Raw genomic sequence first — 14,149 nt, 5'->3', positions numbered from 1 at the left:
GATATTATTGTCTTAAATTCAATCTATACAATAATGTCCAACCAGAATAAGAATTTGTTTAACATTATAACAAAAGGCTGTCTTTTCTTTTTAGAAAATTTTTATTTCAGCTTTGCAAATCCGTTTATGGTATAGTTTAATGTTTCTAATGCTTTTGTGAGTTTGCTGTGGGAGAGGCTATTTTGACTGCCTTTATTCAGTAAATACAAACGTGGGTTGCTAGGATGACGTTTACGTGATTAAAATAAGTATTGTGCAACGGCCTCTTTAACGTGTGAGCCCAAGTCCGGCCATAAATTGGTATTTTCTGCTTAACGTGACATACACCAGCCATGAATAAATTTGTGATTATTTATTAATGTACGTGTTGACAGAATATATTGAAATTCCAATTTATCTAATTAGATAGATAATTGAGATTATTCAGAATCATTGCCTGACTAAACTGATAAGCTTTAAATTCCAAATAATATTATCATCAACACAAGTTAATAGATGATAATAATTTACAGTATCAGTTGTAAACTACATTATTGGAATTGTTATTAATGTGTTTTGCATGTGAGTAAAGCAGATTTTCACTTAGATTTATTGAAAAAATATATATTTTCAATATTATTTTTATTTAACTCGAACAAAAATATATTTAAGTAATTTTGTATTTTTTTTTTTAGTTATTTGTAAACACTTACGGCTATAACTATTACTGAAGAACAATACTATTTAAAGCGATGAAACCTAAACAACCAGCATAAGGATCAAAGATGTCACAACTCAATCCTTCATAAAATATAAACTATGCTTTCCATATTACCCAAGTCTAGATGTGATCGAGTAGAGAGTTTTTTTTTTTTTGTTTTTTTTTACTGTATTATAATGTATTACCGTGACAGGAATTGAACCCAGGATCCTAGGATTGGAAAGCAAGCATTATAACCACCAAGGTGAAATGCCACTCCAATTTTTCCAATATCACAATTTTTCATGTGCTCTGTTGTCAAACTCATTAGAATTTGCTATTTGCCCCATGAATGAACATAAATCTAATATAAACAGATAATTTTTATTTTGATGCCTTTAGGGGGTTAACCCGGTGTACTGGTTCATACAGCCCCTGTTGTGGACAGACGATAGAAATACAGGCCTAGTTCAGACTAGGTAAATAAACCTGACTCAACTCACCAGGTTTACCCACCTGCCAGTCTGAACTAGGTGGCTTAGCTCAAGCCGGGCTGCATTCCAATACTAAACAGGCCTGGCGTGCCACCGTGTTTAACTTTTCTAAGCCTGGCTTTAATCGCTGCTCGGGGGTCTTGCGTTGGCTTCAGGTAAAAAAATGACCAATCAGTATTCAATTACGTGTGCTGTGAGCGAACGTACGTTTGACGCGCAATGTTTCGAAACTCTTTACCTGGTTACGGTTCATTAATATGAAAATTCTCGTGCCTGGCTAATCCAGCTAGTCTGGACGCCCGGCAGAATTAAGCCGGCCTTAACCTTGAGCTGTGCTAAGGCAATCCTGGCTTATCTCCAAGTCTGGACGTAGCCACAGTACACTAGCTGGTACCGGTTTACCGGGTAGCTTACTTTAGACACAAAGAGACCCTTGGGGTGGAGAAAGTTACTGTGTGAGCTAGTCCACACCTTGAGCACTTATTACATTACATTATATTTAGCTTTGGAATACTTAAAGATTAATTCTTGTTTTGAAAGTTAATGTAAACTTAATTACTAAGTTATATAATGTATTAATTAATTTATTATTATTAACTAAAAAAAAAGTAAATGTTTGATTTATTAAGATATTTAAACTGATTACTCAGGGAAAGTCAGATTTTTATTATTACTTGATTATGCTCAAATTTTACTGGAATGTTAAAATATACTTTAGAAGCCATTAATGGTGTGAAAGTTAACTTAATCAAAAATTTGAAAATTATTTTTTAACCTCCTATCATCACAAATATTCTGATTATAAAACCAAATCTGATCAATAAAAACCAAAGTGAAGGGAATGAAAATTATTACCTGTACATGCTGTTACAGTGACTAATAATTCACAGATAATTAATATGCTAATAGGGTTGTGGTGTGATCATGAATCTTCTTGCCATCAAAATTAAATATGAAATTTAGATATGAAGGGATTTGTTAATTTTAAGATAATAAGGTCTGATTTTTTTCACAAGTTTGTTTGCCTTTGAAAACAATGAAAGTAGCTCACCTGAATGTAGTTTTAGCAATAAGACATTAGTGCCCATGAGCAAAGGTTTTGGAAGTGTTGAGTTGCAGGTGTGTGGGAAAATGATGGAAAATAAGTCCCTCCCCCATGATGAAAAAATTTGTTACTATAAGTGTGTTAAATTACTAAAAAATGACCATTCGGAAAAGTTTTCATTAGAATAAGGATTTAGTTTTATATTCTCAATTTTCACACCCATCCAGGCTGAAACCAGCCTACTCCCCTGTTACAAGAAGAAAAGTATTTAATTTTTTCAGAGACGAAAATGTTTAATTATGACAAATAATAAACACTATAAATTATTAACTGTAGGATAGAAATTATTGAATAATTAAATAATGTGTATCCAGACTTTTTAACTGGATAATGGGAAAAAATAATAATAAAACACTTTTTTCAGTCATTTTTTGGTGTAAAGAGTATGGGGAGACATTTTTTAAATACACTAATTTGTTGATAATTTTTATGTAATATCAAAATGAGCAAGTTAATTTCAAGAATGATTTTTATATTTTTTGGTACAGTATTTTGCATGGACAATGCATCATAATTAAAAAAAAAGTTTTTCGCTAGTCAGAATGAAGAAAACGTTTCGCTAGTCATGATGAAAAAACAAAGGAAGCTATTTGTGAAGTTCTCTAATGAGAAATAGTGTTTATTAGTCAAAAAAATAAACAGCTTCACTTGTGACTTGTGACATTTTGACTAGGGAACCTGTTGTTAAACTCACAGCACTCCTTTTTAATTGAAAGTGACTGCTCTGTGAATAAAAAAAGGGAATAATTTTGGTACCATCATGATTACCAAAATAATGAATAGAGTTTTATATGCCCAGTAAGTCTTTTGTAAGTTATGACTTATGTACTTTATGAATAACAACCCTAATGTTATGATTTTTTTGAGCATGGACATTTTGTGCTCCAATTCTCAGCTACCCAAACATTTTTATCTGAGACCCAAGTTGTAACATTGCACACTATTTTATACATTGTTTAGCAAACTATAATGATGATTTTGAATAAATCAATTTAATTTTTGGTCAATTAGGGCACCCACCGCCACAAAAAAAATGGGAGGGGGAAAAAATATTATTTTTATTACTGTACGCCTTCCCTGCCTTGAAATCTCCAAAAAGAAAATGTATGCTTCTTTATTAATAAAAAATATAAATTTAAAGCATTTTCCTATCCTAATGTTACTACTGTTTAAATTCACCAATACCCTTTTATTTTGATTTCTTCCTCTGGGTGTTTTTGGCAAAACCATTTGATAAAATAAAGAAATATATTTTTCCCCCCTTATCCGAGGATCTTTAAAAAAATATAAAAAGGTATAAAAAAAGTCTCACCTAAACTGACACCTTCAGTTCATTTTAAGCATGTCTTGTTGTTCCTTCCATGCAGCGGAATTATGTTATTGATTTGTAACATGATAGTATAAACTGGAGCCTTAAGCCTATTTAAAAATTGATGAATAAAAATTCAATAACAATACATGGCCAAATAACAAAAAATCTTGTTTTTCTCTTGTTTAAGTAGTTTGATGGGAATGGCACTTTGTTACTATTCAATATCGGTTATTTTTTGATGCACTAGAATAGTTTTGTCACATTGTCACTTGCATAGTCTTCAAAGTTACTGTTTGCTATACATAAATCTCTTTGTTAGTCTATGTTAGTTGATCAGAGGACCAGACTATAGCAATCAGGCCAAAGAGAGATTAACTCAAGGTTCCTCTGCAGTCCATCGCTCTTTTCTTTATCCAGTAAACAGTGCTTTAAAGACAAATCATTGTTGATCTCATTTTGTCTTCGGCCATCAACTTTAAGAATACATCCATTACTATTAAAACTCATACAAAGTAGCAATTTTTGTTGTCGTCATTATAAATAAAACAGTTGAATTGATTTCCTATCAAAAACACTGGTTCTGTAAACTTAATTTTTTTTAAATTATTCTATATAAATTGAATTCTTAAAAATTATTCTATAAATTAATATTTTTTTTTAAAATCATTTTTACAGTATATTGTTTGTATTGTATGGCAATGGAAGATGAATTTTCTTGTTTTTATTTTGCAAGAACAATAAAAGTTATTTATCTTTAAAACAAAGTTACTTATCTTATCAACGATTGCATGATAATTCAAAAGTTTTGTTTTCACTTTCAGTTGCTAAATCTACTTTTTTTTTGTTTCACTCTACAGTGGTCTGGCTCTAACCTGAGATAATATTATAAGATAGATATAAATTTGTTTAGTACATTTTAGAGGGATTTTTTTGTCAAGCTAAAAGCATGAGAGAGACACCAATTCATGGATCACAATACAGGCCTGAACGTTATACAATACTGAACAAAATGTAGCCACAGTTGAGCAGTGTCAATTTACATCACAATTGGTTCTTTTAATGTATTTCTAGTGTGTACAGTACTGTAGGCTTTTGCATTTCTAACCTGAGAATATTCTGATCGGGGGCCGGGACTACAATTGACAAGTGCATTACCAATAGAAACTAGATACATTTTTTCCAAAAGAATAATGCTTTGTTAATTTTAATGCACAATAGAAGAACTACTAATAATTTTGACAAGAGCACCCCCCCCCCCAGTTCCAGGGGTGCCGGGACTACAATTGACAAGTGCAAACAGTGATGGAGCCATTGTTTAGCAGTGAGCCTGCTATTTGTCAAATCTCCCTCCTTCATTTTTGTTGATTTAGGTCAAAAGTGGCAAAAATGTTTTTTGATGAAGGTGCCATGGGGCTAAGATGGGCACTTAAAGCTTTCAGCACTTGATCACACTGGACTTCTGAAATTGTCAGACACCATTGAGGAAATCCTAGTGTCGCTCTGCTGATTTTAAACGTATAATCATTATTTTTAAATTGATAATACAGTAGTAATAACAGTCGTTTTTAAGAACTTTAAATTCATGTATTTATTTTAACCTTTCTACAATTTTTATTTTCTTTTAGTGAAATGTCCATCACCTTTTAAAAATCGTGATTTTTTAATGCAAAGGATATGGCTGGAAACACTAGACGCTTTTTACATTTTCAACCATTCGGTTTTTCACAAGGTAAGACTGACTGATTTCGAGCAAGGCATCCAAACTGGATGCCATTTTTTTTCCCACATATCCGCCCATTGTAAAGCACTGGTAGACACTTTGTCAGCATCTACGGCCAAACACTATGTCAGTTACGTTGGTTTGCCTTGGGACGGCCACAAAGCCATTCCATGAGCAGCGACAACACACACACGGCGGGCATTGGCCTGGGCCAGAGGTTACATGTTACCATACTTTAAAGTTATTCATTTGCGCTGGGATACATCAAAAATAACATTTGCGCTGTTGCTTCCGAGTATTTTGTTAATTTTATTGCATTATATTGGTATTTATTTTTATGTTAACCTGGATGAATGAGGTTTACAAACTTTTTGTTTATTAAGTTCACTTTTGCGTCCCTGCCCACTTTAATTGTATTGTGACCACCACAGTATTGTAGTCCTGTTACATGTGGGTTTTTTTTTTTTTTCAAGTGAATAAAGAATAAGATATTAATCGTGCGCAGAATTGTAACTTGTAAATTAACTTGTTTATTGAGTCGTAATCTGTAGCCTAATTTCATTGCGCAATTTGCCTAGAACTCAGCCCCTTATTTTCCAAATGTGAAGATTGATGTAGGCCTAAATTTCTGTGCAGAGAAATCTATATTCCCTCAACAACACAATGCCTCTATCCGATACAGTACACAGTGTGGTACTGTATTTGATATATCCAGTTTATTTTTTTGTTGTCAGTTATTAAATTGTTAACCTATATTTTAATCAACCAACTCTATTAAAATACTTGAGAACAGGTTGTGCTAAGTATTGTGGCTAGTGTTCCAAATTCATATGTGGGAATAACAGAATAGACTTAAAAAAAAAAAAAAAAAAAAACCACTATAATTTGTTACAGAACTGGCATGTGTTGTATTGATCCAATATTCTAGAGAAAATGAATGCCTTATGATGCATCAGTAATTTTATGAATGATTAATGTAGATTTATTTTTTCTACAGGTTAAGCTGTGTTGGTCTTTTATATTGACAAAATTATGCTTCAGTGAATTTAAAACTGGGACTGAATTGTGAAATTGTGTTCTTAGTTTTATTATAGAAATACAAATTGTCTGATTAGGGTACTAACTGCACATAAAAATTAATGTTGTTATTTTGTATGCTGTCAGTAGTCTGCAATGCCATTCAAGTGGATTTATCATTCATAAGCTTTGGCTATGTAGTCCATCATTCCCTTTCAGTCGTAGAATTATCAATTTTAATAATAGCATTGCTGATAGAACTAACTAAGTTCCATATCGTGTCTTTCAGGGGCCTTGATCTTCAGTCTTCTTTAAGTTAAAAGATTGGGCGAACATTCTGGTATTCTCTTTATTTTGCCATTTAGTGACCTAGGCGCCATCTACTAGAAATGCTAAGATGATAATGTACCGTAATAAAAGTCATTTGCCACTTAGACATCAGTGGTCTCAAACTAGTCTCTCAAGTCTCGCATTTGACAAACAACATTGGTTGTATTACCTTATTTATTTGAATAAACACCCTGCTTTAAATAAACTCTCCCTCTAGGGCCTCATTTGGAATAAACACCTCTCTCGAATAAACGCTCAGGGATGTTTATGTTTATGTTTAGTAATAAATGCTATTATCCCCTCTCTGAATGACTGTAAACAAATCTAGTAGAAGGAACATAAATCTCAGTACATTCTATTATGGTTCTACTACATAGAATTACATTTTTACTAACCCCATTGAGATCAATAAGTCTTTATGATCAGGCAATAACACATTTTAACGGTAATTATGTGTATTTTTTAGTGAAGTTAAGGGATGTTTTTTTGAGTATATCATATTTTTCAGCCCCTTTCATTGTGGATCATGTTTTACCACCCACAAAGAAGTCACCATAAAGGGTATAAATATTATGTAATGTTTTTCTCTTTGTATTTGTAAAAGATTTCACTTATTTACAGTAATTTGGCATGATGATGATGTCAAACTACACCCAAATATGGACATATCAAATTTGATTTGTAACATAAAATTTCATAGTGTGGATCACACTGCTTAAACTAGATAACAACCTTCTGTTGATATTTCATTGTAGGATGTTCCAGAACGAAAAGGAGTGATACGAGCAGAATCAATTTTGACCGGTTATCTAGTAAGGTCTAATGGGAAAGGATGCGAGTTGACATACGTCACTCAGTCTGATCCAAGAGGTACAGTGGTTCCTGTCTTGCAATTTAATCAGGGACATCTATTCCATAATAGTGTAACAGTAGCACTATACGTAGCAAGTCTTAAGTGAAGACATAGATATAGATAGTGGAATAGGACGATTGTTCTGCAACAATCGTCTCGCAACGCTCTAGCCCAAGCTTTAGAATCAGCTACTAAAGGATGTAGTGGACTCTCAAAGTTACCTTTATATTAAGGGGAGTTAGAGCGCATAGAGACGTAATTATAATTTGCGTTGTGTAACAAATTATTATTATTATTATTATTATTATTATTATTATTATTGTTATTGTTATTGTTATTGTTATTATTATAATTATATAAAAGGCACAGAAAAGACCAACACGATTGGCTAAAAGATCTGGTGAGTATTACAATAGAATATCATAGGGAGCAACATCAGCACCATAAAACTACCGTATATTACCATACACTTGCATCAATGCCAATGCTACAAAAACCTGACTCAAATCTCAGTATTATTGTTTAAGATTTCATCAGTGATGAATTTTATTTAAATTTTTTTACATCTGCACACTCTAACATGATGCATTGTTTTTTTTTTGTATTATTATTTTTTCAGGATCTTTGCCAAAGTGGATTGTCAACAAACTTACACAGTACCTGGCCCCAAAGGTATGTATCACGATTGATTGCGCCTCTAGCTTGGAGGCTGGTACACAAATTCTACATAGAACAAGAAGTCAAGTGAGAATATGAGCCTGTGAATTAGCAATGGACATTTCCGCTAAGCCGTGACTCTTGGATATCAGGGGTCCAAGTTCTCCCGGAAGGCGCGGGAGTCTCCCGGAATATAACCTATCTCTTGCAAATTCATAATATCTGCATATTTTTATTACTTTAGTATCAACTGTCTCACGGAAGTCAGTGCCAATGGGTATCATCATGCGTAGCAAAATTAAATTAAATGTGTTCAAGAAAAGCTCATTTGATTAGATCTCCCGGATTGGATTGTTTCTAACCTGGGACCACTAGGATATTGTTGTTGTCCCACAAAACATGGCTTCACCTGCTATTATTCAGTATAGTCTTGAAATATACACTTTATTTATATAAAATTTACCTGTAATAATCCGGAACTATCAGGTTATGATGAGTCAAGGTGTCTGCTACATGAGGGAATAATTATTCAATGCATTAATGGACTAATCTAATTAAAACCTTTGTATGTCTCAACATCACTTGAGATATACCTGAAGGCACTTGATGAGTACATTTCTCAAAATTTCAGCAACGAATGCTCACCCAACACACCCAGGACATAATAGCAAGTGTTCACTCCTAGCCAGACTATCAAATTTTATTTCAGAAAAAAAAAATGTGACATACCTAAATATGGTTATAGTGATATCACATCATGACTATATATATCCCAGGTTCTTAATAGGCAGCAAGCAGGCCAATTTTGGCCATTTAAATTAAATTAAAATTTTGCCATTAAATTTGGCCCATGTGGAAAAAATTAAATTTAAAAAAAATAATAGTAAATCATTTGATAAATAATGTTATCATTATGAGTGAATACATAAACGCACCCCTTGGACCATGGCCACTAACAACATTTAAGGAAAAGTCAAATGTGTGAACGTGGCTCTTGTTGCATAGAAGATGAACATTTGCACATTAAGATAGACTTGCATACAGCAGTTTTTTCTCAAATAATCTAGACAAGGCTTTAGATCTTAGACAAGTATAATATTTCCTCTTATAGATGATGAACAGATTACACAAAGCATGTTTGAAATATCCTTCATGGAAGAAGAAAAACAGCCCGTATTACAAACCATGGTTAAACCCGGAACAGCTCAACATTCCCAGGCTTGACATGAATGATCTGCTACCGAGGCAGGAGTACACGGATGACGATTCACTGGACGAAAGTCAAGTTAAAGAAGACGACATTAAAGAGGACGACATTAATTGCAATGACATTTGACGATGGTTTGTTGTCGGTAACCATAGAAACATACTAGGATGTTATCAGTTTCAAAGAATTTCTTGTCCACCAATTAAAGTAGGTCGGTTGTTAAAAATCTGATCCATAATAATATATTCAGAACAAAAAGATAGAATTGATGCTTTAAACAAAATATGTATTTGATTAATATAGGAATTTGCAGTGGAAAAAGATTTTATTGCAACAGTGTTCCCTGTATTGTAAAATAAACTTTCATTACTCCTGTTAATTAGTTATTGAAAATTATTATAATTAATTATTTATTGATATCAAATATAGTTGAAAGTAATGTTGCCATTTGCTGGATGGTAGATGTTGTTAAATTGTGTTTTTCTTTATTTTCAGTCATCTTTTACCAGGTTAATTGTATCCCCCCACCCCTTTATTTATTATCATTTCAACTATTATTGATAGATGACAGTCCTATTTCTAATTTAACATTACTATCTTGTCCAAATCTTTCAGCCATTTGTAGTTCTAGATTCATCTTCTGTTTCTTGTTATGATAAAGTATTAATGTCTATTTATATTCTTATTCTTAATGAATTTTTAATTTGTCCTCATTCTAACTCGAAAATCATAAATTTGGGCTATGGCCCTTGGTGTGTGCAGCAGCTGCAGGCCATCGACACGCGACCTAACCACAACATATACTGAACACACATGGTTACAACCACAAACATGGTCTCTAACCCGACTAACTCTCAATTAAGTGTTATTTTGGAAGCCGAGCACTCAGACTCTTGGTAAAACCTGACAATAATAAAATAAATATCTGTAATTTTCTGTATTATTATCATTCAGCTGTGTTGCTGGCAACTACAAGTTGAAATGAGAAGTATTTCATTCATATGTCATCTTCTATGACAGTGCGACTCCACACTTCAGTTTAGGTGCTAGCTTTTAGTTTTTTTGTTTGTTTTTTTTTTTTTGCTTCTTTATCCATTTTTGACGTCTTCTTACCTCTTTCTGAGATCTTGTTTATTTGCACTATATAAATACATCTGTTATTACTATTATTGGTCTTTTAAGTGAGATGCCATAACTTAATCCAAAAAATGGGTCATGTATAAAAGAAAATAACAACCTTTAAATAATGTTTCTTAAATACTTTTACCCCCTGAGTCAAAGTGTTTATTTTGCCGGCTATAACTCAAATTGTCCTATCTTGGAGTGCACCTCACTAATCATTAAAAATGTTCTCAGTGGATTAATATGTATTCTACCAGCTAAATATTTACTGTCCTAAATTTAATGATTGAATTGCTTACTTCAAAATTTCGAAATAATTTAAAAAAATATTTTTATTTTAAGACGGATAATATCACATTGATTATCCTTAAATGAATAAATAATTTCCATCTGTATCAAATTGGAAGTTTGATAATTTATTTGACTCCTTGAAGATCTTGCTCATTTTGCAGGAACATACACATTATGAACTTGAGCATAAAAATTATTGAATGTAACAAATGTGTACCCTGATTTTTATAGTGGATAATGACAAAAATAATAAAAACGCTTCCAGTGACTGGAAGCTTTTTTTTTTCTTTTTTTTTTGTCGCTGTAAAATTATGGGTAAACATTTTTAAATACACTAATTTCACATTTTCAAGTGGATAATTTTTATGTTTTTCAAATGAGAAGGGGTTTGGAACCTACAATTTTTCCTCATAGAATAAATAAGTTCTTCCAACTTGGTACCCCTGAAATGAGCCAGTTAATCTCAAAAATGATTCTTATATCTTGGTATATTTTTGGGACAATGCACCTTTAACTTAATAATATATACAGTTAATATTGAATGAAATCATCCATTATAATTACAGCATGATGATACTTTTAGCGGTGAATGTATTGGTTGTCACTTTCACAGAAATTGGAATTCACAACATAGGTCCAAAATCGCTTAAGGTTTATCATAATTTGTTCCATTTTATGTTTTGTTTTGTTCTTTTCACTTGCTGTAGGTGTTAAAACTTAATAGATTAAATACTTATGTTGTTCTATAGTGGGGCCATATCTTGCAGGAAAATAATATGAAACATAATTTCAACAAATGAGGCATGTCATGGCAAAATGGTTTATTTATCGCACAGGCCTGTATTGAATAAATGAGCTATAAATATGGGAGCTCAAAAATGGCCAAAAAAAATCTGTTCACTGTAAGTCAACAGTTTAATGTCTAATTAATCTTATCCCAAAATCTTAGTTTTGGAAATGGTAAACAAATTTTTATTTAATGTTGTTTTGGTAGTTAAATCTATTAATGCACAAATAAATATTTAAAAGGGGATTACAAAAAATCATGTTTTTCTTTACTCTAAGAGTGTTGTGCATTCACTTCTCAATAACTAAGGCTTGAAAAGTCCAATTTCAATATATGACCCCTCATTTTAAAGATTAAGTTCTCAGTTATTTGAAAATACCAATAACTTGAATTTCAATTTTTAGAACAACTTAGCCATTTTGCCATAACATGCCTCAAATGTTGTCATTCACCTGTATGGTTGAAAACTTGTGTGGTTTTTCGAAAAAAAATATAAAAGTAGTAGGTTAAGAAATGTCTTTGATTTTGTGTAGCTTAAAATTTTACAATTTAAGCAAGGGTAATAACAATTAAAGTAAATACAATTTCTAATATTACTGTACTAATTCGAGGACATAATTTCTGTTCTATAAACAATTTGTATTGTGTTTGTCTGTATCTCCTCAACCCATTTGCCCAACATCACTCGTTTTCCCATTGTCTTACAGTTAACCCACTCTCTCTCGTTATTGCAAAGGCAATTCCATTATAAGTTTATTCAAATTATTATTGGTTACCATGGAAATAGACCATATTACTTTAATACATTGTTGATTCAAGCATATAATGTCCTGTGGGTATACATGAAAACATCTCTCTCTACTTTGTAATTAGCTAATAAGGCATACCATCTTGAGGGGCTGTGTTGTGTACAAGAAATATCAACCCTTCAATGTAATTTTCCCATCAAAGTCCCTTTAGTTGATCCGTCATCTTCAAAACTAGAGGTATAGATTCCTACTTATCTCCCACTTATATACCAATTTGTTTAATATAATGATTAAAAATTATTACTTATTAGTTAATTATCAGGAAGAGGCTTATTATTTATTTATAGATTAGAATTCAGGGGTCACATCAAACCTGAAAAAGGATGACAGATTTGACTAAAATTTTTTGCAATCATCAGCAATATTTTTGTGTCATGTACAATTTCTGGTTTGGACAAAATAGTGGAAGTATTGATCTTGTATTTAGGCTAACTGCTATATCAGCTCTCAATATCTGTCTCTTATACACATCTAGATGTGTATAAGAGACAGGTATTGGGTGTTGTGTAAGAAAGAGTCTAATGCTTTAGTTCCTCTAGTATAAACCTCCTCCCCTTTTTCATTGAGCACAAAATTGTGCCAATTTTTGAGGGTGGGCTTAACCAGGCAATCCATTAAAAAAAATTATATAATATATTTTTTTTTAAACTGACAAATGACACCAGTCAAAAGTCTATTGTTCAACACTATTATATATTCAAAGTCAATAAGTTTAAATTCAGGTGAGCTGCTCTGTGCTGTATTGTTCAGGGAAAATCTGCTGAGCTTACACTCAGGTGTGGGCTTACACAAAGTGGGATTAAACCTGAGGTGGGCTTATAGCCAATGTGGGTTTACACCTGAAGTGGGGTTACACCAAAGTGGGACTTATAGCCAATGTGGGTTCCTGCTGGTACCAGTGGGACTATGATAATTGAAACAAAAATAGCATGTTTGTTTATTAGCTTAGTTTTTGTTATGAACTGCAGGTATTTTTTATTTATTTAAATAATAATAGGTTGGATAGATTAAACTAAAATTTCAGGTTTACGTGAAGCAGTCTTGTGAATGTCTTCGTGAAAAGATACTAGTAATGATACATACGCAATTTTCAATTCTTATGACTTTTTTTATGTTTCCTTATCATTCATATCAAATTAATATATTTTTGCTATCTATTAAATGAGGAATTTACTATGAATTTTAAAATGTTGGAAACATAGCACTTCTGGCATAATAATTAATAACACTAACAGGCAAAATATCAGGGTACATTCATTCCCAATTCATACCTGTCACACCCCTAGTATAGGGTGAGCCCAGCTCATATATGTAAGGCAAATTAATCTTTAAAAATTCAGTAAAATATAAATGTAATTTCTGTAATTTACCCACTGATATAGTACAAACTATTGCAGAGCTTTCCAAAATGGGAGAGTTATGTCATCATATTTTTTGAATTATTTAATATTTCATTAATAACTATATTCATGGGTTTTTTTTTCTTGTTTGTTATATGTTCTGTTGAGGTATGTTGTCCAGACTCGTTGAGTATATTAGCAATCAGAAAATTTCAGTAGATAGTGTTTAACCCACCCTTAATTAAATCCAAATTATATAACATTCCAATTTGTAAAAATGTCAAACCTTATTTAAGGTAATTGTTTTAAATTTCAATATCACTGTATATGAACATTCCTTAATATTGCTGTCTACATGTAGGCGCAAGTATGGTTGTCCATTTTAAAGGTAGATGACATTCTATGGGTCAAATACAGCCGAAAAAT

At 32.1% G+C, this 14,149-nt stretch overlaps 1 protein-coding gene across 1 annotated transcript in view; it reads left to right on the top strand.

Annotated features, from left to right (window-relative positions):
- The window catches only part of LOC117101456 (START domain-containing protein 10-like), a 22,738-nt gene extending 10,224 nt beyond the window's left edge, over nt 1-12,514 (top strand). The window contains exons 3-6 of the mRNA XM_033241433.1: nt 5,216-5,319; nt 7,413-7,527; nt 8,130-8,182; nt 9,279-12,514. Of these exons, the coding sequence (XP_033097324.1) occupies nt 5,216-5,319; nt 7,413-7,527; nt 8,130-8,182; nt 9,279-9,503 (497 nt within the window). The 3' untranslated portion in view covers nt 9,504-12,514. The remainder of the gene's footprint in view (nt 1-5,215; nt 5,320-7,412; nt 7,528-8,129; nt 8,183-9,278) is intronic.
- The last annotated feature ends 1,635 nt before the right edge of the window (nt 12,515-14,149 follow it).

The sequence above is a fragment of the Anneissia japonica genome, unplaced genomic scaffold (genome assembly GCF_011630105.1).
Source record: "Anneissia japonica isolate Jap-2015-1 unplaced genomic scaffold, ASM1163010v1 scaffold3174_len352767_cov145, whole genome shotgun sequence".
Classification (NCBI taxonomy): domain Eukaryota; kingdom Metazoa; phylum Echinodermata; class Crinoidea; order Comatulida; family Comatulidae; genus Anneissia; species Anneissia japonica.
Note: the sequence above shows the minus strand (reverse complement) of the source record. Positions and strands in the feature narration are given on the sequence as shown.